Source organism: Triturus cristatus, chromosome 1_1 (genome assembly GCF_964204655.1).
Source record: "Triturus cristatus chromosome 1_1, aTriCri1.1, whole genome shotgun sequence".
Taxonomy (NCBI): domain Eukaryota; kingdom Metazoa; phylum Chordata; class Amphibia; order Caudata; family Salamandridae; genus Triturus; species Triturus cristatus.
In genome coordinates this window covers 991,573,342-991,599,291 of record NC_140579.1, presented here as the reverse complement: position 1 = coordinate 991,599,291, position 25,950 = coordinate 991,573,342, and the positions used below count along the sequence as shown (strand labels likewise).

The 25,950-nt window shown below is 46.1% G+C and overlaps 1 protein-coding gene across 3 annotated transcripts in view; it reads left to right on the top strand.

The window, feature by feature from the left end:
* LOC146871423 (sodium channel protein type 4 subunit alpha-like) overlaps positions 1-25,950 on the top strand; it is a 1,828,482-nt gene that overhangs the window by 1,772,815 nt on the left and 29,717 nt on the right. Inside the window, exon 26 of one of the 3 annotated variants that reach the window (XM_085651069.1) lies at positions 866-5,116. The exons of the other annotated variants lie outside the window; for them this stretch is intronic. Within the exon in view, the coding sequence (XP_085507195.1) occupies positions 866-2,037 (1,172 nt within the window). The 3' untranslated portion in view covers positions 2,038-5,116. Of the gene's footprint in view, positions 1-865; positions 5,117-25,950 lie in introns of those variants that run through there. 3 annotated transcript variants of the gene reach the window in all.

Genomic DNA, 25,950 nt, shown 5'->3' with positions numbered 1-25,950 from the left:
AAGGTACTCTACTGCTTTTTGTCCATTTGCTTGACTTGCTCCTTGTCTGTGTCCATCCCTATCTCTTTATTTCTACATGCCACCACCCACATCACCCTCTCCATCTCTCATCCTTCTCTCTTGCTTTCCTGTTTATATTTGTCTTTTTGCCTGTCTCTCTTTCTCTCTGTCTCTTTTGCCATACATCTGTCACTCACTTTCTATGTTTCTCACTTTCTACCTCTCTACCTCTCTCACTCCTTGACTGTCATTGACTTTTTCTTTCTCTCATCTAACATTTCCTCTTTTTCACCCACCTCCATCTCTCTCTAGCTGCTGCCCGCTCCATATCGTTATCTTCAACTCTGAGTTTTTATCCTACCTTTACCTATTTCACTCTCCTCTCTCTCTTTCTACATCTCTTTCTGGACTTCATCCTCTTTATCTGTCTTCCATCATGCTCATCAACAATGCAGAAATTCAATTATCTGGGACAAGTAAAGGATTTATATGAATTTCTAAAGGATTTGCAAAGATGACTGAATATTTTGTAGCTGATTTCATGCCAATATATATATTCAAATGTATGAAATGGGTGCTGGTCAAATCCTTTTTTTAATTGATGATTACAATGTGAATATGCGAAGCTAGAACTAGTAAAGAATATATTTATTGTAATTATAAGGGATGCTACTAATTAGAGAATACGAAACTGAATTGGCATTGTGCAAATACTTTCGACTTTATTAATAGCTAGTGATTTTCTGAAAGTAAATTAGGCATCTACCAATCCCTAGTTCTCCTAATTAAAACAATTATATGGTGTTTTTTTTAAAGCAGGTGGTTTTGAAAAGCATAGATCTCAAATACTTTCATTATGTTTCAGGTATCGTATTGTCAGATATTATAGAGAAATATTTTGTGTCACCAACCCTCTTCAGGGTGATTAGGCTGGCAAGGATTGGGCGCGTTCTACGACTCATCAGAGGGGCAAAAGGAATCAGAACTCTATTGTTTGCCTTGATGATGTCCCTGCCTGCCTTGTTCAATATTGGACTTTTGCTCTTCTTGGTAATGTTCATCTACTCCATCTTTGGGATGTCAAACTTTGCATACGTCAAAAAGGAGGGTGGTATTGATGACATGTTCAACTTTGAAACCTTTGGCAGCAGCTTAATTTGTTTGTTTCAAAGCACAACATCGGCTGGTTGGAGTGATCTCCTAAGTCCAATCATGAACACTGGTCCTCCTGACTGTGACCCTACTGCAGAGCATCCAGGCACTTTTGTTAGTGGAGACTGTGGCAATCCCTCCATGGGTATATGCTTTTTCTGCAGTTATATCATCATCTCATTTTTGATTGTGGTTAACATGTACATTGCAATTATTCTTGAGAACTTCAATGTGGCTACTGAGGAGAGTGCAGAACCTCTTTGTGAAGATGATTTTGAAATGTTCTATGAAACTTGGGAAAAGTTTGATCCTGATGCTATGCAATGTGTTGCCTATAGTGAACTATCTGATTTTGTGGACGCCTTAGATGCACCTCTTAAAATCCCTAAACCAAACAACATTAAGTTGGTTATATTGGACCTTCCACTACTTATTGGGGATAAAATTCACTGCTTGGATATTCTGTTTGCTCTGACCAAAGAGGTGTTGGGAGACTCTGGAGAAATGGATGCACTAAAGGAGTCAATGGAGGAAAAATTCATGGCAAGTAATCCTTCCAAAGTTTCCAGAGAGCCTATTACTACCACACTAAAGAGAAAAAGGGAAGAAGTCTGTGCCACAAAGATCCAGAGGGCATTCAGGAGGTATTTAGAAAGAGGGGCAATAAAGTGCCCATCATCAGTCAATAGACATGAACGTAAGGAAAATACAATTACTGAGGATCCATCAAGGAAAGAAGGGTTGGGGATTCACCAGGCCAATTCATATTATGACATTTTGGGCTTAGGAACTGGAGTATCAGCCACTGAACCATATACACATACTTTGATCTGTGATGGCAGTGGCTATGATTTACAAAGTCTTCACAGAGAGACTTATGTATAGCAGTTTTAAAAAGTGTATTCCGTCTCCGACTATTCAATAGCTTACATCTTCTTGCTGAAATAATTGTAAATGTATCTGTGAAACAGATCCATTGGTTACGTTTAGGCTGCTAGAGACTCTGTTACAGGGTTCAAGCTTTTAGTCCTAAATCTAAGCAAAAAGGGTGCGTTTTATATCACTTTGAGAGAGGACTAACACACATCTTAGTATGTTTCTATTAAACAGCATATGATACGTGGTGATACACAGATCTCAATTTCAAGGGGCCTTTTGAGCTCAAACGTGAACATATTGCTCAAGGTCCTGTGGAAAGTTTAGTAAACTTTGGAAGTAGCCTGTTGGCTCCGAGACCTAATTACACTTTCTGCTTTTAGCACACTGTTAGCTAATGAAACAGAGATTTGGATAAAGCATATGAGTTGGTCCTAGTAATGTTTCTGACCATTAATGTGTGTATTTCTCTCCTTTGGTTTAGGGAAATAAGTTCAAATAAATCTGAGGATTTTAAACCGTTCAAAACAATATGAAATACTGTAAAAATAAATGCAGATATGACAAGATAAATTTTTTTAAACATCTCTAAAAGTCTTAAATGTTCTTCAACAATATTTTATAAGGCTTTTCCAATGTATTTACATAAACTAGATGTGTGAATATGTCTTAAGTACTGGCATGTATTTTGCAACTTACGTGTGTGGGTGTTTAGAAGGTTTAATAGATAGTGATTGGAAATACCCTCCTGTGGGGCAAGAACTTTTAGTAAATGTTTGTTTTATGTTTTTCTCATGACCTAAAATTGCCATTTGTAAAAATGATTGTGTGCACCTGTTCCAAACAATTATGAGTATTTGAACGGAGCGGTGCACGTAGATTTTGCACAACATTATTTTTAAATAATTGCTTGATCAATCATTTGTTTCATCTTGGCATCTCCACCCAGAATGATCCATCACTTTTTGTCACCCCTCATAAAATAATGAAGTTGTGGTTCCTTCAATACATCCTCCCCCAGAAAAAAATGTAATAGGCTACAAGAAACCTATTGCTAATCATGTTTGATGTTGTATTTAAAGGGTTCAAAACTATGTTTTGTGGTCTTCAGTAAGCAACACTTAAGCTCTTACGACAAAAGTACAGAGAGATGGTACGATTAGGATACAAAAAGTTTGGTTACTCAAAGTTGAGCACTTCAAAGATACACCAAGTTTGCCTCATTAGAAAAGTGGACATATTTTTAATGATGTAACCCTTTCAATCCTGTCAATGTGATTACGTTTGGAAAGTTACCACAGTTTTGTGATTGCAACCTCACAACATTTGCCCACATGCTATGTATTCATGATCAGACGAGCGACCACTTTCTGATTAGATACAATTCAAATGCTGATAAAAACCAGGTTGCCTTGTAAGTCAGACTCAGAATTCAATTACACATTACAGACTACACCATGTTGGTGAGAATGAACCGAGACTATAGTCATCATGAGTAACAAGATCACTCTATTTAGATTCATGTTATTTGGGTATTTATTTAAAAAATCTTCATTGTGGGTACAATGAAAAGCACACATTTGCTGCTATTGTGGATCAAACTTGAGCACCTCCGGTAAATGTCTGATGTGCCTAGGATTATGCACGTCAGTGGGCTCTGTCCCGTACATTATTGACACAATTTTGTGCTAATGTATGTTGTGCTAGGCGCTAATGAGCCAGTGTAAGCTACCCTCCCTACATCAATAATTCAGTTACAAACTTTACTAGGTGAATCACCCGGATCAGCTAGATGTTATCTACCATATGTATACTGGTGCAAACGAACAGAGAAAGTCTTTCCTCATCCGCCAGGATTTCAGAAGTACTTACTTCCTCAATGCCTATATTGGAAATATTGTGTTACTCTAATGACTGTCCTGCTAGGAACCGTGTCACCAGAACAAAGTGTTCTCCTTTAACTTGCTGCCTTTGTTCCCCATGTCACTGTACATTTTTCAGCAGGTGAGCACATGCTGGTTAGAGGACTAGCAATAATTCCACATACCTCTTGGCCCGACTCTGTATGCGGAGCAAAACCTTATTTTAATTAATGATTAAAATGCGAATATGCCAAGCTAGAGTGAGTAAAGGATATATTTATTGTATACATATTGTTTCTAATTTGCACGAAATTATGAAAAATAAAGATATTATTGCCTTGTTTGTTGGCTCCTACTGTGTTTTTGGAAATGCTGGGATCCTTAAATTCTGGATGTGATACATTTTAGAAAAATAGATCTCAAGGTGTTCATTGGAATTTGTACATCAGTTAGCATGAAATTAATGCATACTTTCTTATACAGTAATCATTCTTGTGTTCACTAAATCGCACTGCAGTCATGTGTCCTGGGCTTTATTATGTATTCAAATTCTCATCATTCTAATCCAAAAATGAGTATCTCCAGTTGATATTTCACTCTCGTCATTTACAAACATCTCCATTTGCAAAATCATGTTTTAGAATTGAAAGATATCTGTAAAATGAAAAAGTATAGCATTTTATAAAATGTGGCCATTACGGAGTTGTTTATTACTGATTCTGTAGCTTAATTCCTTGGAAGTCAGGGAATCTAAATGTTGGAAGTCAAGATACATATATATTCAAATAACTAGCTGACTTCTGGAAAGAATATTACAATGTACCATTGACTGAGTTTTCCAATTTGATTTCCATGTCTTGGAAAAGAATGAGAACAACAAATAAGGGTAAGACTGTGCCATGGTCAATGCCATTGTACCTGTTCAGTGATTTCCAATGATTATGCTCCAAGACATTTCGCACACATTTATATTGGTGTTTTAGAAGTGAGAGGACCACAGGTGCCACGTGCACTGCAGTTTCAAGTGAAAATGCTCTCACAAATAATAAGTAATCAGTAAATGTTGTTGTACTATAACAGTATGCTGTTGTTACTCCTTGTTGGCATTTCACCTGATGTAAAGTATCCTCAATGCTTTTTTAATCATGTACCAATGCCATCTAAATTTGAATGTACAGGGTTTAACCATTCTGCAGTATTTTCACTCAATAAAATTATTCTTGCAGAAACTTGTTTATCTTTTTTAGTTGTTTTGACTAGGATAACAAAAACAATGTCTGTATGCTGGATTATTAAAAGTAATACTCTACGCTATGTGATACTGCTTTTTGTGATTTAGTGATCATCTGTTGTTCTACAACACTCTTTACTTGCTATCATTTTGACATGTTCTTGTCCATGTGAAGTTCGCCGGAATCTGATGAAAAGATAGTCATTGTTTTCATAATCTTGGCTTTTTAAGGTCTTGTGGTCCAGTGGGGGCTCGCAGAGGGAGTGCTGCGGGACGGGGGAGGGGCAGGGTGGGAGGGGCAATGGAGTCGGACATACGACAGCCAGGAGTACAGTAAATAAATAAATAAAACTATTTACCTTGCGCTCGCAGCATCGCCGCGTGGTCAATGGACAACTGTTTTTATGATGCCCAACAAGAGTGAATTTATGGTTCTCCTGGTACTAAATTACATAGATTCAATGCAATGATACTGCAGACAAGTTATTATTTAAAGTCTCTTTAATAGCTGAATAATCAGTATGTGACATAAAGTTAATCACACATGTCAAGAAATATTTCCAGAGATGATGCAGGAGCCAAACACATAAAGGGCACACTGCTACGAAAGGCAAGGCTATATGCATATTCAGGGCTATCTGCCAGGATACAAACATCTAAATCATTGGCATGACATAAAATGGTATAACCTGTTCCAGATAAACATTTAAGGTACCGTAGAGTCTGGATATTATGGCACTTGCATTTCTATTTCAAGGGCGCACAAAAATAGAAAGTTACTCACCAGTATGATATCAAAGAAGAGTGTATCAGTGAACAGAGAGCCACAGTGCCCTCAGGTGACTTGGAAGATCATAACAGCTCACAATATAGTCGTTCTAAATTGATGGCAATTCAAAACAATAATATTTCATGAAGAACACCACTAAATCCCTAAACTAAAATATGCATCTAATTAAAGGATGGCTCCAAATCTGTGTGGGAAAAGCATGGCACATAAAATCAATGTACTTTACACTTTTTACGAAAGAATGTGTTTTCCCTGTCACAGGAGCAGCATTTATCTAAATAAGTTCTTTAAGGGAGATTTTTTTTTAAGTCACGCATGTAAGCCTTCTGAGATGTCAGGAATTGCACAGGCTATTGTATGAGACATATAGGGGCCGATTCCGATCCTGTATTTTTTTTTCCGGTACGACTCGTATCCATATTTTTTTTACGTACGAATCGTATAAGTACCGTACAAACGGTGAACTACGATTCGTACGGGAAAAATACATACGAATCGCCTCGGGAAAAGTCTTCGAGACGTCCCCGGACAGTTTTACGTACGAGTCGTATGGAAAACGTCCCGTACGGAGCGAACTGTGTACGACCCCTACCCCGGGTACACTTGTGCCCGGGGTACAAGTCGTACGGCCCCCCCACCCCAACATGTACGCGCCGTACCCCCACCCCAGCCCCGTATGTACGTGCTGTACCACCAGCCCCGTATGTACTTGCCGTACCCCCACCCCAGCCCCGTATGTACGCGCCGTACCCCCACCCCAGCCCCGTATGTACGCGCCGTACCCCCACCCCAGCCCCGTATGTACGCGCTGTACCCCCAGCCCTGTATGTACGTGCCGACCCCCACCCCAGCCCCGTATGTACGCGCCGTACCTTCACCCCAGCCCCGTATGTACGCGCCGTACCCCCAGCCCCATATGTACGTGCCGTACCCCCACCCCAGCCCCGTATGTATGTGCCGTACCCCCACCCCAGCCCCGTATGTACGTGCCGTACCCCCACCCCAGCCCCGTATGTACGCGCCGTACCCCCAGCCCCTTATGTACGTGCCGTACCCCCACCCCAGCCCCGTATGTACGCGCCGTACCCCCACCCCGTATGTACGCGCCGTACCCCCAGCCCCATATGTACATGCCGTACCCCCACCCAAGCCCCGTATGTACATGCCGTACCCCCACCCCAGCCCCGTATGTATGCGCTGTACCCCCAGCGCATAGCGCCCGGGGAACGGCGCGTACATACGGGGCTGGGGTGGGGGTACGGCACGTACATACGGGGCTGGGGGTACGGCGCGTACATACGGGGGTGGGGTTACGGCACGTACATACGGGGCTGGGGGTACGGCACGTACATACGGGGCTGGGGGTACGGCACGTACATACGGGGCTGGGGGTACGGCGCATACATACGGGCTGGGGTGGGGGTACGGTGCGTACATACGCGGGTGGGGGGTACGCCTGGGGTACGGTGCGTACATACGGGGGTGGGGGTACGGTGCGTACATACCCGGGTGGGGGGTACGCCTGGGGTACGGTGCGTACATACGCAGATGGGGGTACGCCTGGGGTACGGTGCATACATACGCGGGTGGGGTGGGGGGTACGGTCCGTACATATGCAATGTTGGGATACGCACCGTACATGATGACACGTACGATGTGGGTGATGGCGTGTACGTCGCGTAGCGGGCCCCCTTTTCCTTGTGCATCGCAGCGTACTTACCTTTTCTGGCACTTTTTGGCTCCCGTAAAAATATAGCCGTGCGGAGTGCTGTGGGTACGAATCGTACTTGCTGGTCCGTAAAACGCTGCCTGACTCCATGCGGACGTCGCGGACGCGCTGTCCAGGATCGGAATTGTATGTATTTTTTAGCCGTATGGTGTTTTTTACGATTCGTACGGAGATGGTATTTCTGTACGAATCGTACTTGCTGGTTTGTATGGTGGAATTCCCGGGTACGAGTCGTACAGAGAAAACGCTCCGTACGACCATTTGTACCCGGGTTTTACAGGGTCGGAATCGGCACCTTAATGTTATGTCATGATTTAATACCTGTGACAGAAAGAGTGTTCTTCTGTATAATCCTGGCTACCACCAAATCTTACATTGTGGACGTGGGGTTCATAGACCAATCAACTGTGTATGTAAATAAATGTCTTATATGTTACCATTAAAATAACTAGCAAGTCAAGAGAAGTACATATTTGAAACTATGTAGACATTTAGAAATAATAAAAGAACACAAATATACTTATTTCTAATGATCACCAAAAGAGCTGAATGTTTGCAATTTTAGTGAGACAAATTTTTCAGAAGAATAGCATTCATGCGATTTCCTAAGCCTTCAATAGGAGAAATTTTAACCCGATTTCGATGTTGGTTGTCCTGGGCCTGACGTATCAGTGGATGTCGGTCCCACCGTCGCAATCGCATCGGGCACCCGTCCGATCATGATGGTGGCGATGAGACCGCCACAAGATCTCACTGGTTGGGAATGCAGGCGTGAATCGCGGTGGTGCTGATGCCGGCACCGCCAAGCAGATTCCGACCTGCCTTTCCTCCAAGCATTTTATGGCTGGGACCGCACCATTAAATGCTTGGAGGAAAGACATATAAAGGGGCCCCCACCAGGGCCTACGGGCACATCTGCCCATGGGGATGCCCCCCAAAAGTGCACAGTCGTGCGTGCACTGTGTGGCATGCATGACATGGTGCATGCCACACCACCCACGGTGGTGCTGGAGGCGCTGTCACGGCGGTGGGATGCTTTTCAAGCTCTCCTATGAGGCAAACATTCCCACTGCCTTGACACCACCGCCGCTGCTCCATCCTCCCTGGATTACTTTTGTAATCCAGCGGGTGGGACTGCAGATGGCTTGGCGGTCTTCCTCGGACCGCCATGGTGTCGATCCATCAGGAAGACCACTAACATCAAAATCAGGCCCTTTGTTTCAGTTAGCTGTCCCAATAGCTTATACATTCAGTTCTGCTCATCCTTATTTCGGAAGTGTGTGTGCAATACAACACCAGAAATATTCTCAGACAAACTTAATTAGGACCGCACCTCTCTGGCATTTATGAAATTTAAAAGTATGGCATAGCAAACCAAGTGTACAATGTGGGCTAGACAGCCAAACAGTTACACAGGAAACAACTGATGGGCAGTTAGACCAGTGTAAGTTATTACAGGGTCCTGACTAGTCGTAATTTTGACAAATAATGATTTAAACAGGTTTGAGGGCAGCACATTTTAAATGGTTTATAACTGTGTAGAGAAAACCATTGTTTTCTTTTATAGACAGACCTTTCTGAAGAAGTTTGGTACTGAAGGTCTGGGTTTCTAAGCTATTCTGAGGCACATTTTTGGAAAAAAAATTAACAAAAGGTTTGAGAGAGAAGGTACACAAGAAAGACCCAAAGAGTGCAACAGTAGGGAAAGTGTTGAATAGCATAGGGGTAAAAATTACAATTCCCACTCCAGACAGTGCAACAATAGGGAAAGTGTTGGATAGCGTAGGGGTAAAAATTACTATTCCAACTCCAGAGAGTGCAACAGTAGAGAAAGTGTTGGATTGCGTAGGGAAAAAAATTACTATTCCCACTCCAGAGAGTGCAACAGTAGCGAATGTGTTGGATAGCGTAGGGGTAAAAATTACTATTCCCACTCCAGAGAGTGCAACAGTAGGGAAAGTGTTGGATAGCGTGGGGGTAAAAATTACTATTCCAACTCCAGAGAGTGCAACAGTAGGGAAAGTGTTGGATAGCGTAAGGGTCAAAATTACTATTCCAACTCCAGAGAGTGCAACAGTACGGAAAGTGTTGCATAGCGTAGGGATAAAAATTACTATTCCAACTCCAGAGAGTGCAACAGTAGGGAAAGTGCTGGATAGCGTAGAAGTTATAAATAACATACTTAAAAATAAAATAATTATTTAAATTAGTGATTTAATTATTAAATAACTCACAATTATTTACAAATACCAATAAATAATTATTACAAACATAACTACCAATGAATAATTAACAATACATTAATAATAAATACCAATAAATAATAATTAATAAATATTAATTACCAAATAATAAATATTAAATAAAATATGTTTCATAACCAAAAACATATGAAATATTAAAAAGTAATTACCAATTAAAAAATATTGAACAATTAATATTGTTTATACCCCACAATAATAATTATTAAACATTAATTACCAATTAATAATTACTTAATATATTAATTAGAAATATCAATACATAATATTTAATCATATTTAATTAACAATTAATGATTCATCAACAATAAATTATTGTTCACAACCAAAATATAATAATGTAAACTATTTACCAATTAATAATTAATGTCCAATTAATTAATTATCAATACCCAACAACAAATTTAATAATTACTTAATTAGATTTCAATTACTTCCAACACTATTCCCCTATAAACGCACGACACACTCCAATAATAAAATACACTTAACATAATTATCAATTAATAAAAACTAATTACCAATTAATAAAAATTAATTACCAATTAATACTTAATTAACAATAATATAATTATCAATACCAATAAATGCAAATAAATTATTCCTTAATTACAATTAAATTACTTCCCACCCTATTCCCCTATAAACCCACAACCCGCTACAGAACTTAAACGCAAAAATTAATTAAAATTAATTTATAATTCCTAAAAATTTGTAATAAATTTCATATAATTAAATTATTTCCCACCCTATTCCCCTATAAACCCACAACCCGCTACGGTACTAAAATACAAAATTGACTTAAAAAAACATTATTAACATATAAAAATTGTATAAATGTATTTTAAAACCAGTAGAACACAAAAAACATATAACACATGCATATTAAATACATAATAAAATACATAACAATAATATAAATATCGATATTAGTAACATCAATATTAGTAACATCGATATATTTGATATCGATATTACTAACTTCGATATTACTAACATCGATATAAAAATACTTACCTTAGGGTCGATATTCTGTCCAAAGATAATATTGACTTCGATATTCTGTCCCTTCGATATTGTCAACTCGATATTAGTGTAGGTAGATATTTTATTTTCGATATTTTGACTTCTCACCACTCAAAGCATTGCATCTCTTTACTTACAAGGGAGCACCAACACATTCTTTAGTTACCCTAGGACTGACTCATTTCACATCTTACAAAGTGTAAAATTAGAACTCTTGATATTTCACTAAATGTAATATTGCTCACAGTGCTGCATTCAGGCAACCATCTCTGTCTCGTTCACTCTCTCTCTCACTGTCTACGCACTTTTCTCTTCCTTTGATGTCCTTTGTCCTTCTTTCTCTATTTCTTACAATCCAGTCTTATTTCAGGCTTAAGTATCTCTTGTGTCTGGATATTCTGATTTATTTATGTATTTATATATTTGTTTTTTTATAGTCGCCTAATGGTTACTTTAGATGTTGTTGGTATGGTGGTGTTCTATGAGGATGATGTTCTGCACCAACATTACTTTCTATTCTTGTATGTGTCAGCGCCATATTTTGTTTATTTACATAAATGTGTTTAGTGCTTGAAGTTAAGAGATACATGTATTTGAAAAGTGTGAGGAAAAATGCACAGGACAGGGTCCACATTCCAAAGAAAGTTGCATAAATCACCATGATCTTTTTAAAGATTAGTTGTAGGTCCTATGGGTGTTGGTAGATTGTTTTACCTCTTACGTCTGATGACTTTCTTGTCTATCCCAGGTCCCAGCCTTTTATTCAATGTCTTACCTTCCTATTCTTGCATCTGTCCCACTTCTGGAGTATTTCTTCTTTGCCATTGTTTCAGATTGAATGGGTTGTATCCATCTATTGCTGAATCGAGGAAAGTTTTTATCGAATTTCTTTCCTTTATCATTCTAAGTGAGCCCACCGCTTTCCTCAGTCTCCATCCCATCTTGGCCCTTTGCCCACCTGACTCTTCTCTTCCCACCCACTACTTTATTATTTTAATGTACTTATTCACCCCGCTTTCTATACCCACTCTCCATCTCCTCCCACCTAATCCCATTAAGCCCCGCACCCCTTCATTTATTTATTTTTTACTATTTTTTTAATTGCTTTTGCAAGAGGCCAACAACAGCTTATTCTACCAGGCTGCTCAACTCTCTATAGTTGTACGGCATCAAATACTTAATTTTTTAATTTACCTTGGAAATCCTGCCATCGACCATCTTTGAACTGTAAATTAATAATGATGGTTAGCATCCATCAGCACTCCTGTACATGTTTGAATGCTTATACTTCATTCAAAAAACATTCCAAGATGGTGACCCAGGTGTGTGCATGCACACTGACATACCAGTAGCCATATTGGAAAGATTTTTGTGAACGTAAAAAAAAAAGAAAACATGTGTAAGCATGCATGCACTTGAGTGCTTATGCTCTATCAGCCATTTTGTATCTTATATACTTTGCAAGACTGAAAAGCGAAAAAGCATTGGTAAAGCCAACAGCTATGCACTAGGGGGGGTCTATTGCTGCCACCGCAACGGCTAAAGGGACCTCCCGCCATAGGTGCAGCGGTCCCGCCTTTGGCATTAGGATGCTCCTGCCACACTGGCGGGCGCATCCCGTATTTTTTACATTGCGGCAGGCGGTGCTGCAAGCAGCACCCGCTGCAAGGTAAAAAATGCATGTTGTGCATTTGAATGCACAACGTGACAGGCACCGCGCGTTGCCTGCAAATGCTGGGAGGTACCAAAGGTACCCCCCATGTGCACCCCCCCAACTCCCTGGGGGCCCGCAAAAGGGCCCCCAAATGCAGGATCCGCATGCCTTTCCATGGCGGCGTTGCCGCCATGGAAAGGCTGATCTCCGCAGTCATCTCAATATGGATGGCGGTGTCTTGCAGACACCGTCACCATATTAAACACTTTTTCCGCCCGGTCAACGAGTCGACCGGCGGAAAACCAGCGGATGGTCTTTCCGTCCGCCAGGGTCCCCCCAGCATCGTAATGTGGCGGGGGAAATGGGAGGCGGGCGGTGAATGTTGGCGGGCGGATCGCCACCGCCATGCGGGCGGTGACGATCCGCCCGCCACCGTAATCGACCGCTATGACAGGTGAGGCTGACTGGCTTTGACAATGCTGTTTTTATTTTTTGCATAGATGTCTATTCACTACATTGCTCGCATGTAATTCAGATGCACATGTTGTTCACATATTGATTATCATCACAGAAAAAGCAATGCTTCAATCTCATTTTAAATTCTTCAATTACTGTCATTTTTAACCCATAATAATAAATGATCATTCTTCGGTGTGCAGTGATATTTCTTGTGAGGCAAGTGGTGACGTGAATATGTACAAAAGAAAACAACTTAGAGCTCTTTGTAAACGTTGATAAAAAGATCGAGACTTATCTACAGTGTCTAATAGAAAACGTGTTTGAGGATTAATCAGACAAACTATTGCTACATGGTATAGCGTGAATTGTTTTTAGGCTGCTTAAAGTTAAGCCTGGGGTGTAGTGTAGTCAGTGAGATTCGGGGAGAATCTACAATTTCCCCACTTGAAAAGCATTTGGCTCCAGAATGTAGGGGTTCAGGATGGACTGTTTCCATGAGGAACAGGGTCAGTACAGATTTTCATTAAATGGGCCTCTGTCTAGAGTCACACAGTGGTAAAAAAAAAAATGGGTTGGAATGCTGTCCCGAGCAATTGCCACTGGTTGGTCTATTTGCAAGCATTCATCCTATCACCTTTTGGGTGTTTGATTGCTAGTAGCATGCCTGTAAACAGGAGACCGGCACAGCTTTTAAAGCCTACTGCTGCCAATATTTGTGAATAACAAACTGTAGTAAGTTTGCACTCATTCAAGGAGCAATTCTAAGGGTATAGATTTAGTACTTCTTTAGTAAACATGATATATATATATATATTATCTACTGGCGGTCGCCAGTAGATAGTTATAGTTAGGACCGTGTTTCCATAGGAAATCTGAAAATTCTATTTTGAATAACTTTGGCACCGGTTGACGAATCCTCGCGACATTTTCAAAACTAATGGGGCGCTCCGTTCAGCTCCTACCCTGAAAGTCTCGGGGCGATTCGTCAAGTGGGGGCCGAGAAAAAAGGGGGTCTCAAAACGCGTTTTCCCCATGCATTTTCCCATAGGACCTTTAGTCGAAGGTACAGCCCGAACGGCTGAACAGAATTACTTGAAATTTGGCAGAGAGGTAGTCCTCGGGTCAGGGATGTGCCTTTTGCAGGTCTGGTGTAAATCTGTTCAGTATTTAAAAGCATATATATATATATATCTATAAGCGCGCACCGTGCGCGTACGCGATTCTGATTGGTTGTTAGATCTTAGTAAACATTCGAATCGGTCGAAACCAGAAAGTGTCGGCCGCCATTTTGTCTATCGCAGTCTGAGGGGGTGAAAAACAAAGGTGGAGAACGTGAAAAGGGGGCAGGGTGGACAGTTCCTGACCCCCTAGCCTTTTTCAGGGGGTCCCAGAAGGACCCCCAAGGGCCAAAATTTCCTTTAATTTTTTTGCGAAAAATTGCGGAGTACGCGTACCGTGCGCGTACGGTAGAAACGGAAAAATTCCGCGAACCGCGTAATGTGGGCGCACGGTGCGCAAAGCGCACCGCGCGCCCACGGTGCTCGAAGCGCACCACATGGTGAAAAACCTTAAAAAAAAAAAAATACATAACTTAGCATTTAAAAAACCGTACAAATTCACTGAAAAAACCATAGGTTTCACACACGTTATAGTTAGGAATTAGCATTTAAAAAACCTTGCAAATTCACTTAAAAAACCATAGGTTTCACACATGTTATAGTTAGCTGGACATTTCACTCGTGAAAAACCATTGAAATTCCCCCGTTATAGTTAGTGCAGGCAACTATAACTCACGCGACCGCAATCCTCTGCTGATGACGTCAGATATTACATCACTGATGACATATGTGTCTTTCTGAAAAAAAATATTTGTAATATATGTATAGCTAAAAATTAATGGAAGAAGACATGGGTAAATAAGTGTCTAAATACAGTAATATCTGACGTCATCAGCAGAGGATTGCGGTCGCGTGAGTTATAGTTGCCTGCACTAACTATAACGGGGGAATTTCAATGGTTTTTCACGAGTGAAATGTCCAGCTAACTATAACATGTGTGACACCTATGGTTTTTTAAGTGAATTTGCAAGGTTTTTTAAATGCTAATTCCTAACTATAACGTGTGTGAAACCTATGGTTTTTTCAGTGAATATATATATATATATTATCTACTGGCGGTCGCCAGTAGATAGTTATAGTTAGGACCGTGTTTCCATAGGAAATCTCAAAATTCTATTTTGAATAACTTTGGCACCGGTTGACGAATCTTTGCGAAATGTTCAAAACTAATGGGGCGCTCCGCTCAGCTCCTACCCTGAAAGTCTCAGGGTGATTCGTCAAGCGGGGGCCGAGAAAAAAGGGGGGTCCCAAAACACGTTTTCCCCATGCATTTTTCCATAGGACCTTTAGTCGAAGGTACAGCCCGAACGGCTGAACAGAATTACTTGAAATTTGGCAGAGAGGTAGTCCTCAGGTCAGGGAAGAGCCCTTTGCAGGTCTGGTGTCAATCTGTTCAGTATTTCCTGAGAAAATAGCATTTAAAAGCATATAAATATCTATACGCGGGGCGCTAGAGAGCGCCAGTCCGTAATGGCCGCACCTGTGTGAGGCTCTCGCCAGCCGGGCGCGTTTAAGCTCCAACAGTCCATCCGCCATCGAGGGATCGCCATTCTAATCGGCTCGATCCGTGGGGCTCAGGCCAGAGAACACCCCCACCGACTTGTGGCCTGATTGATTCGGCGGTTCGGCTGCGGCAGCGGCCGGAACTTTCCGCGGCCGGGGCTGCTGTGCAGCTGGAGCGCAGGGGCCGGCTACATCAACTACGCCACGACGGGGACCCGGCGTGCGGACCAGGCCGCGCGGCGAGACCGCTGCGAGGAAGGGAGATCGGCGCCGGGCGCTCAGGCTGAGCCCATCAGGAGCCGGTAAACGCGTGTGGACCGGAGTTCTTCAGGGAGCTGCTGGACACGGAGCTGCCGCCTGCTGCCTGCCTTCTGCTGGGGGAGCCATTGTGGAGAGATCCTTTGCGGCGTGGTCCAACTTCGAGAGCGGTGAGTGACGCGGGCCCCCCTCCCTACCCCCCCCCCCCATTGGCTGGCGGGATTTCCCTGCTGCTTGACTCAAATCTGGTCCCCGGGACGGGGGGGGCTGAGCGGGATGCCCTAACGGGGGTGCTGTGGTCACTTGCTACCGGTGGCGCCTCGCGGGGGAGCATCGAAGCGAGGCCTGCTCTTGGCTCTCCCCCTGGCCTGGTGCCCCTGACGGAGGACACACTACAAGGCTGACCGAGAGGTCGAATCTTTGCCTGCCCCGACCGGAACAATTGGCTGAATAGCTTTATGGGCGCTGCATAGCGGGGGCGGCCCCCCGGAATGTGCATTTAGCGGCTGTAGGGTGCCCCCCGCTTGCGAGGCACTGAATTAGCGAGCTTTCCCTGGCTCCATAACTCGCTGGACACATCGCTTTGCGGCCCTTGACTGCGTACCTGGGCGAGAGGAGTTTGAAGGACTGCTCCAGGTCCATAGTGTTCGATACGCCTAGGGGGTGCCTGTCCAAAGGAGACTGCTTGTACTCGGGCTGGGCCCTTGGCGGCCATCATGGGGAAGGCGGACGCCAGGCAATCACGGCTCCCATTCGAATCCCACAAGAAAAAAGACAAAACACCTCAGGCCCCGCTGCCGGGAGATGGCGACGCTGATGGCGGCGACAGCGAAGAAGTAGATTGGAAGGCACTCCTTCTGAACATGCAGACCAGCCTCACTTCCATTGATTCCAAGATCGACGGCATGTCCCGTCGCCTCGATTCCGTAGTACACAGACTTGATCAACAGGAAGAGCGGTCTAAGGAGGCTGAACAACGGATCTCGGATCTAGAGGATGGGGCTTCGACCACCCAGACCAAGGTCTCGCAAATGGAAAGGCTACTAAAAGTCATCGCCGAAAAGAACGAGGATTTGGAGGCGAGATCACGCCGCAATAATGTACGCCTTATTGGTCTGGCGGAGTCTACCTCGGTGGGGCGAATGGAACTTTTCATTGAAAAACTTCTGTCGGACCTCTTTGGCGCGGGTGCTTTCTCTACGCAGCTAGTGGTGGAGCGGGCTCATCGCACCTTGGGCCCCCGTCCGGTGCCCGGAGCACCCCCGCGGCCTGTGATCATCCGCTTCTTAAACTACAGAGATCGGGACACCCTGCTGCGCCTCGCCAGGGAGAAGCAACCTGTCCTCTTTGAAAATACCACGCTCTCCTTTTTCCCGGATTTTACACAAGCAGTGCAAGACGCCCGTCGCAGGTTTGGACCGGTCAAGAAACGTCTGCTTCAAACCGGACTTCAATACTCCATGCTATCCCCAGCCCGGCTTCGGGTGGTCCATCATGGTAAGCCCCATATATTTCAGGACCCTGCTCAGGCGGAACTATTTTTGAAGGACTGCAAAAAGTCTCCTGAATCCACCCGATCCCACTCGGAGAGGGCGGGGTCCCGGTCACCTACTTCTGCCCCTGACTGATGTGGGATGTCTGGCTGTTACCATGGTCCCATATTGCTATTGTTGTAGGTTGGCTTGCTACGCCTATGTCCTTCATTCAAGTGGTACTGCTGGTTACATAACTATCTTTGAACATTGCTCCTGGATGGTTGAGCTACTACCTAGTAGGTTCTGATGATTTCAATGGTCTCTCGATGTGTTCAATTTTTGCCTGTGCCCTGGCTTTGACCCCCCCCCCCTCCCGCACTTTCCGCTGGGCCCTCAACCCAGAGGATAGCGGGTGAGATATCGGGGGAGTGGAATGGCCGGTCTGGACCCCTAGTGGCCCCCTCTTGGGTGTTCCCCAATTAGTACATGATAGGACATTTTGGGGTTGAATGGGGTGGGGGAGATGCCCGACATGATTGGGATGTCGGAGTGGGCGGGTGGGTGGGATTTCTAGGGAATGTTTTGAAGTTGTTATTGTTTTTCAGCATGAGCACTACGTATATACTTGTCAGGGTAGCACAGCATGCCTCCTTCACTAGACAACTACTTCCATGGCCTTGCTGCCAGATAGGCCTTTCAACCCATACTATATCCACTAGCGAACATGACCCGCACCGCGTGCACTGAGCTGGGGGGGGGGGGCAGCTCACTGCTATCACCTGGAATGTGAGGGGGCTGGGAAATCCGAGGAAGCGCCGGCAGGTCTTGGGTGCATTAGACAGATTGCATGCTCAGGTGGTCTTTCTTCAGGAGACCCACATGGATCCCCTCCGCACGGCTACCTTTGCTACCAGATGGGCGGCCCACTCGCTTCATGCACCTTACTCGTCTTATGCGAGAGGCACTGCCATCCTAATCAAAAGAGGTATTCCCTATGTTCCTCTGGGCACCACCGCAGATCGCGAGGGCCGATATTGTATAGCGTGGGGAAGGATAGGCATCGAGACTATCACCCTAGCCTGCTCATATGGCCCCAACTGCGATAACCCGAGCAGTTTCATGGCTCTCTGGAACAAGATCAGAGACTTGGGTTCCACACACCTCATCTGGGGGGGAGACTTCAACGCTGTATTGGACCCCGCTTTGGATAGGTCAAACCCATCTATACACCATTACACTAATACACATAGATACCTGAGGGACATTTGTGACACTCAGGATGTCGTCGATGCCTGGCGCCACTTAAACCCGACCTCTCTGGAAGGCACGCACTGGAATTCTGCACATGCCACATGGGCCAGAATAGACTACATCATGGTGAATAGGGCCTTAGCTCCCTCCCTGGTAGAGGTGCGTCATGTAGGCCGTACATACTCCGACCACTCCCCGGTGCTAGCCAAGTTTCGTCTACCGGATATAATGGGTAGACCCCCGACATGGCGACTCCAACCCAACATCTTACTTGATGATCTGTTTCGAACCGAACTGGGTCAAGAACTAGAAGATTTCATATCTCGTAACAAGGGATCGGTGGAACGGGCGGCCACTTTTTGGGAAGCACTGAAGGTCACAATACGGGGGTTCTGCATCTCCAAGAGCTCCGGGGTGCTGAGGGTCCTGCGAGATGCATTGCGTAGACTGGAGTCCACACTCCACACCCTGGAAACCAGCCCTGACTACGCTGACAACACAGATGCACAGGCGAAGTACCGCGAAACACTATCAGACTACACTTCCACCGCTGAAAGAGAGGTGAATTTCCGGGGCAAGTACTTTAGGGCTCGAGTGTACGGAGAGGGGGAGCGACCCGGTAAATCGCTGGCAGGAGCGATCCGCCCGCCGCGGGGCTCCAATTTTGTACTGGAGCTGGAGGGAGAGGATGGGACCCCTATCCGTGATACACACTCGCTTTTAGCGGCCTTCACTACACACTACTCTACGCTATATTCTACTACTAGGGTGGGCACACTGGACATTGGCGACTACCTTAGGGAGCTCACGCTGGGCTGGCTCTCCGACCGCCAACGGGAGTTTCTTGCGGAGCCAATAGGCCTGGATGAGGTTAGGGATGCGATCAATCAGATGGCACCGGGGAAGGCTCCGGGGCTGGACGGGCTGCCCATGGATTTCTACAAGGCGTTTATTGACATCCTAGCTCCGGTACTCCGAGAGGTATTCATGGAGGCACATGAGTCCGGCACGCTTCCCTCATCTATGCAAGAGGCTCTGATTACCTCCTTATTAAAGCCTGGAAAACCACCCCAATACTGCGACTCCTATCGTCCTCTCTCGTTAATTAACTGTGACGCCAAAATCCTGACTAAAATACTAGCTAATCGTTTGCAGTTATTACTGGGAGGCCTGGTGTTGTCTGATCAAGCGGGGTTTGTTCCTGGTAGGGCCACCTCCAACAACCTTCGGACGCTTTTTTCCGTTATGCATAATGTAGACCCGGATTTGCCATTGGTGGCGGTTTTTTTAGACGCCACCAAGGCCTTTGACTCTCTGGAATGGGACTATCTTCACTGTATTTTACGCAATATGGGAATGCCACTGGGTTTTACGCGCTGGATTGATATCCTGTATGACCGGCCGTTTGCTAGGGTGGGGTTGAATGGGCGGATATCGGACCCCTTTGTAGTGTCGCGGGGAACTCGCCAGGGATGCCCCCTATCTCCACTTCTGTTTGCGGTGGCGATGGAGCCCCTGGCGGCCCGGCTCCGTCAGCATCACCGGGACAAGGCTCTGCGCTGTCTTCAGCATGAGGTCCTCATATCCTTATACGCGGATGACATCACGCTATACATCCGTGATCCTGCTACCAACCTCAATCCTATCCTCCGGGAGTTTATTCGCTTTGCGGGTATGTCGGGTATCCATATCAACTGGGGAAAATCCACTATATTTCCGCTGACTGCAGCCGCTCAGCCGTTTCCTTTGGACTACCCCCTAAGATGGGACATGGATGAGGTTCGCTACCTAGGCATACTTCTCTACCATGACCGTGAAGAGCTAATGCGGATGAACTATGGCCGTACGTTTGAACATATCCAGGCTTGCGTGTCCAGATGGATCACGCTGCCCCTCTCTTTTGCAGGCCGCGCATCCCTGATCAAGATGGTGGTTCTTCCGAAGCTCCTGTACCTCTTCATGAATATTCCCTATTATCCAGGCAAATCCTTCTTTCAACTTCTGAGGTCTGAGCTTATTCGTCTGGTGTGGGGTGGAAAGAGGCCGCGTCTGCGTTGGGAGGTGTTGACTCGTCCGTTCGCGCAGGGAGGGTTCGACCTGCCGAACTTTGAGATGTACTTTCATAGTGCACAGGCCCACTACGTTCATCACTGGATTCGCCCCACTCCTTTCATGCCTCAGACGGCTGGTTGCACCTATTCCACTGGAGGGAGCGATACTCAGTACACCAGAGACACGCGCGACGTACCGCACCACTATTTCGAGCTCCATTCTGGCGTGGCGATATATTGCGCGGATAACCCACACATCGCTACTTTATTCTCCCTTGCTTCCCCTGGCATACCATCCCCGGTTGCCCCTTTTACAGGAACAACTGTTCAAAAACTTTATGGCCAAATTCCACATTACGACATGGGGGGACCTTTATCATGACGGCCAATTCCGCTCCCAATCGCACATGTTCGCTGGCCTTGCACCCACTTTCATGGACACATTCCTCTACATTAGGCTTCGTAGTGGTATTCGTGCATTGACGGAGGAATTTCCAAGTGAACCACCCACATTAGAACCCTTGCACCGGATACTTAAAGCTCCCACTCCGGCACACGCGGTTTCCACCCTATACCACACTATGCGCTCTACACCAGACCCCTTACCTTGCAAGGCGCGTAACAAATGGGAGGAAGAACTGGGACTGCCCATAGCTGACGAACTCTGGAGCTATTGTTGCTTACAAACGGAACAAATCTCCTCCAGCAGCAGGTTCAGGGTGATTCACTACAGATTCCTACATAGGCTTTATTGTACTCCAAGATCCATGTGTAGGGTGGGCCTTCGGGAGGACGATCTTTGCTGGCGGTGCCGCGCTCCGGCGGCGGACTTTCTCCACATGGCGTGGGAATGCCGGGAAATAGCTAACTACTGGCAACAAGTATACTCCGGCATTTCAGAAATGCTGGATGTCCAGTTGGCACCCTCTCCGGTGCAGGCGCTTCTAGGTTACACCCAAACTATAAAAAAACCGTCACGCCGATTTGCCACTATTGCCCTCCTTATAGCAAAACGACTGATAGCCTGTAGATGGGGACGGGGCAGAGCTCCCAAATTTAAGGAATGGGTCAGAGACATGGTACACTGTCAAGACACTTTACTTCGATATGCAGAATTACTACCTTCCGCATCTAGGCCAACTGATGTCTGGGATCCCCTACGGACGTACCTGCTGTCGCACCCACAGACGTGACGGGCTTTCCTGCCCACTCGCCCCCTACCCTTCCACGTCACTATTTTTACGTCCAGAGACCCCACTGACTATACGGAGGCCGGGACTGCTTGTCATGGGCCGGGATGGATGTCATCCCTTACTGTAATTAGGGCTGTGCGGTGGGTGGCTCCCCCTCTGTCCCTCGATTAGACGACGCACTGGGATGTGGGGTGGAACGGGCTATGCGCGCAACTGTGAGGTTCCTCGCTACAACTGGTGCATACTACTGTGGAAAACTCATTTCATGCAAAATGTTCAGTGATTGATGGGTTGTGTTCGTACATGTTGACTTTCTGATCGTCCCTCTCCCTTGCGCCGCAGCCGGCCCCTGGTGGGTTGTAGGCAGGCAGCTGTGTTCAACATTTACTCTCATTTTCATTTTAAGCCGCCGGCCACAAGATGGTTGTAGGCATGAGGCTGTGTATTCTGTGATCATGCTGAATAAAGGTTTTTTTTAAACAAAAAAAAAAATATATATATATCTATACGCGCGCACCGTGCCGTGCGCAAGCGAAATTCTGATTGGTTGTTAGATGTCAGTCAACATTCGAATCGGTCGAAATCAGGAAGTGTCGGCCGCCATTTTGTCTCTCGCACTGAAAAGGAAAGGGGGAAAAAAGGTGGAAAACGTGAAAAGGGGGCAGGGAAGAGAGTTCCTGACCACCTAGCCTTTGTCAGGGGGTCACAGAAGCACCCCATGGGTGAAACTAAACATTTTTTTTTTCAATAAAAAGCGCGGGGTGCGCGCACGGTGCGCGAAGCGCACCTTGCGCCCAAAGCGCGCGCACGGTGCAAAACCTTAAAAATAATATATATATTAATAAATACATAACGTAGCATTTAAAAAACCGTACAAATTCACTTAAAAAACCATAGGTTTCACACATGTTATAATTAGGAATTTGCATTTAAAAAACCTTGCAAATTCACTTAAAAAACCATAGGTTTCACACAGGTTATAGTTAGGTGGACATTTCACTCGTAAAAAGCCAATGAAATTCCCCCGTTATAGTTAGTTCAGATAACTATAACTCGCGCGACCGCCACTCTATCACAAGGATGATGTCATCAGTGATGTCATGAGTGATGCCACTGACCATGTCATGAGTGATGTAATATGTGACGTCATGAGCAGTGGATTGCGGGCGCGCAAGTTATAGTTATCTGAACTAACTATAACGGGGGAATTTCATTGGTTTTTTACGAGTGAAATGTCCACCTAACTATAACCTGTGTGAAACCTATGTTTTTTTAAGTGAATATATATATATATATATATATATATATATATATGTATAATCCCAGTCCAGGAAATGAACAAGTTAAAACCTCTTTGTGAAATGAGAACAAAAGCAATGCAATCATAGTGCACCTGACTCAGGTCTGCTAGACACAACTTACAAATCAGGAATGCATTTGAGGCGCGTCACACCCCAAACATCCCAGCTGAAGCTGAGCTGCTGCCCATCCCACATGGGTCAGCTAGTTCTCCCTTTGAACGCATAACTGCAGTCGCATACAACACAATGGCCTGCAATCACTGTTCTGAGAGCACTTAAATTAATTTTCAGTTCACATACTCTTCTTCGTCTTTGCTTCAAGAAGCCTTGATGGTAGAGTTGTCAAATCAGTATGTGTGCAGCGCTCCAGGTTTCTAGTTCTCACCTTTTACAAATCATTTTATCAAGTTACTGACAGTCCCAAGTATTAAGTCTTAGTCGCATATAGAAGAGGGAGTGCAGGATTTAATAGGGCAAGCCAAGCCATGCCATGGATCTGGCTTGGCTCTAAGAGTCCGTGCATGAGTCTAGCCACAAAAATGTTTGACATGTATACTGGTCAAAAACACAATGTTGAAATATAGTAGTCAAAAATTCAAAAGTGTTTTTATTTAACATGTTATGTTATATGGGATTTATAGAGCGGGCAGCTACTCAAAAAGAGTGTCCCGGTGCTAACGGACTAGTAAGGGTAAAAAAGTACATCAGGTTAGATCAATGCTGAGAAAAACATTCATTAAAGTAATTGCTTTTAAACGTGAAATTAGGAGCATTAATGGTTCTCCCACCACGACAATTCCATTAGTGAACTAAATAGCAAGTCAGTAGTCATGTAAACCGTAAAGGTGGCCTAGATTCTTATATCTGAAAGAAACACGTTAGTTAGATTCCTCACCTTAGAATATCCCCAGGCGTCAGACTGGAGCCGGAAGATTTTTCGTCAGCAATACCCCTTGCGCGTCGCTAGGCGTCGTCTGCGGCTCCGCGTCCGTCGCCGGCGTCGTGCGCCGGAATGATGTCGTAGGAGTACTTAGACGCCGCCCTCGCGCGCGGACGTCAGTTCTTCTTTTTTCCGCGCCAGTAAGCGCAGATCTGGGAGAGCTACCCCTTTAGTCACTTTTTGACTAACTTTTTTTGATCCTTTTTGATCTTGTCTCGACTCCGGTGCCGGTAGGATGCCTGGTTTTAAAGCCTGTGCTGACTGCAACCGCTTGATGTCGGTTACGGACCATCACCGCCGGTGCCTTTACTGCTTGGGCCTCGACCACGACGCGGCGTCGTGTGCGGACTGCAAGGCCCTGACCTCGAAGGCTAGACGGGAGCGGTCCCGTAAGCTTCTCGAGCTTCGCCACTCGGCTCCGCGCCCCTCCCGATCCCGGTCCAGGAGGAGGTCCAAGGATCGGTCGCGGAGCCGCAGCCGACGTCATCATCGATCGTCTGGCTCCAAGTCTTCGGGTAAGTCGAAGCACTCCAAGAAGTCCAAGAGGCGACACCGCTCTTCGGACTCCCCTCGCCGGTCGCGCGACTCGGCCGAGGGTCAGGGTGGTTCCACCCCCGCGGCTCCAGCGGAACCGCAGGCGCCGCGCAAGTCCCCATACCCGCCGGTCCCTGGGACTGACGCGACGCCGGCGGAAGTCAGTGCCTTCCTCTCGGCCATGAGGAGCCTGGCTCCGCCGTCGACGCCCGCTGGCGCGCCTTCGGGCCCCGCGGACCCGACTGGGCAACCTTGCCTGCCGGCGGCTCCGGCGCCGTCGACGGCTCCGGCCTCGATGCCGCAAGCGCCCGAGGGACCCGTTCCCGAGTCCCCGCCGACGCCGGTCGACCTCGTCACGCCTCCTCCGCCGGCGTCGACACCGGTACCACCTCCGACGCCGACTCCGCTCGACGTCGAGCCCCAGTTCAGCCCCGCTCCGGGCCCGGCGCCGTTACGGCGTCGATGGACGCCGCGTTCGGCGCCGCTGGAGACACATTTTGTCTATCGCCCGGCTCCGATCCTTCCTCCTGCATACCAGGAATCGGATGATGGGGGCGAATGGGAGGGATCCGAGGATCCTATGGCCGCTCAGGCTCAACTGTCACAGGACTGGGCAGATGAACTGGGGGAGGCCAGTGGTCTGGATACCTCTCCAGACACTGGATTCATCTCTCCTCCGACTGTGGCTTCGGAGGAGGGTGCTGCTTTCTCTGTGGTGCTGCGCAAGGCGGCCGCAGCCCTTGGGCTCGAGCTACCTGCCGTGGCTGTGAGGACTAACGTCCTCACTGAGGTGCTTCAGTCTGCAGCAAGCTCCACTGAGCCTCTGCTGCCATTCAATGAGGCCCTCACTAACGTTCTGCAGGGCACCTGGTCCAAGCCCTCCACAGTTCCTCCTGTGGACAGGAACGTTGCCAGGCGCCACCGCCCTGCTCCGGGCGACCCCAGTTTTCTGTCCCAACACCCTACCCCCGAGAGCCTGGTTATCCAGGCCTCTACCTCCCAATCCTCCTTCCCGACCGCTCCGCCGGACCGGGATTCCAAGAGACTGGAACAGTTCGGCAAAAAGCTGTTCTCCTCCCTTAGTTTGGGTCTGCGGTCTTTGAACACCGCCTGTCTCTTGGACCGTTATTCCCACTCTCTGTGGGATACGGTGGAGGACGTGCTGCCCCTGTGTCCGGAGGAGGTCCAGACACGACTTACCCAGGCTCTGGCCGATGGGAGGGATGCAGCGCGACATGCTATCCGATGTGGGCTTGACACTACGGACTCGCTGGGTAGGGCGATTT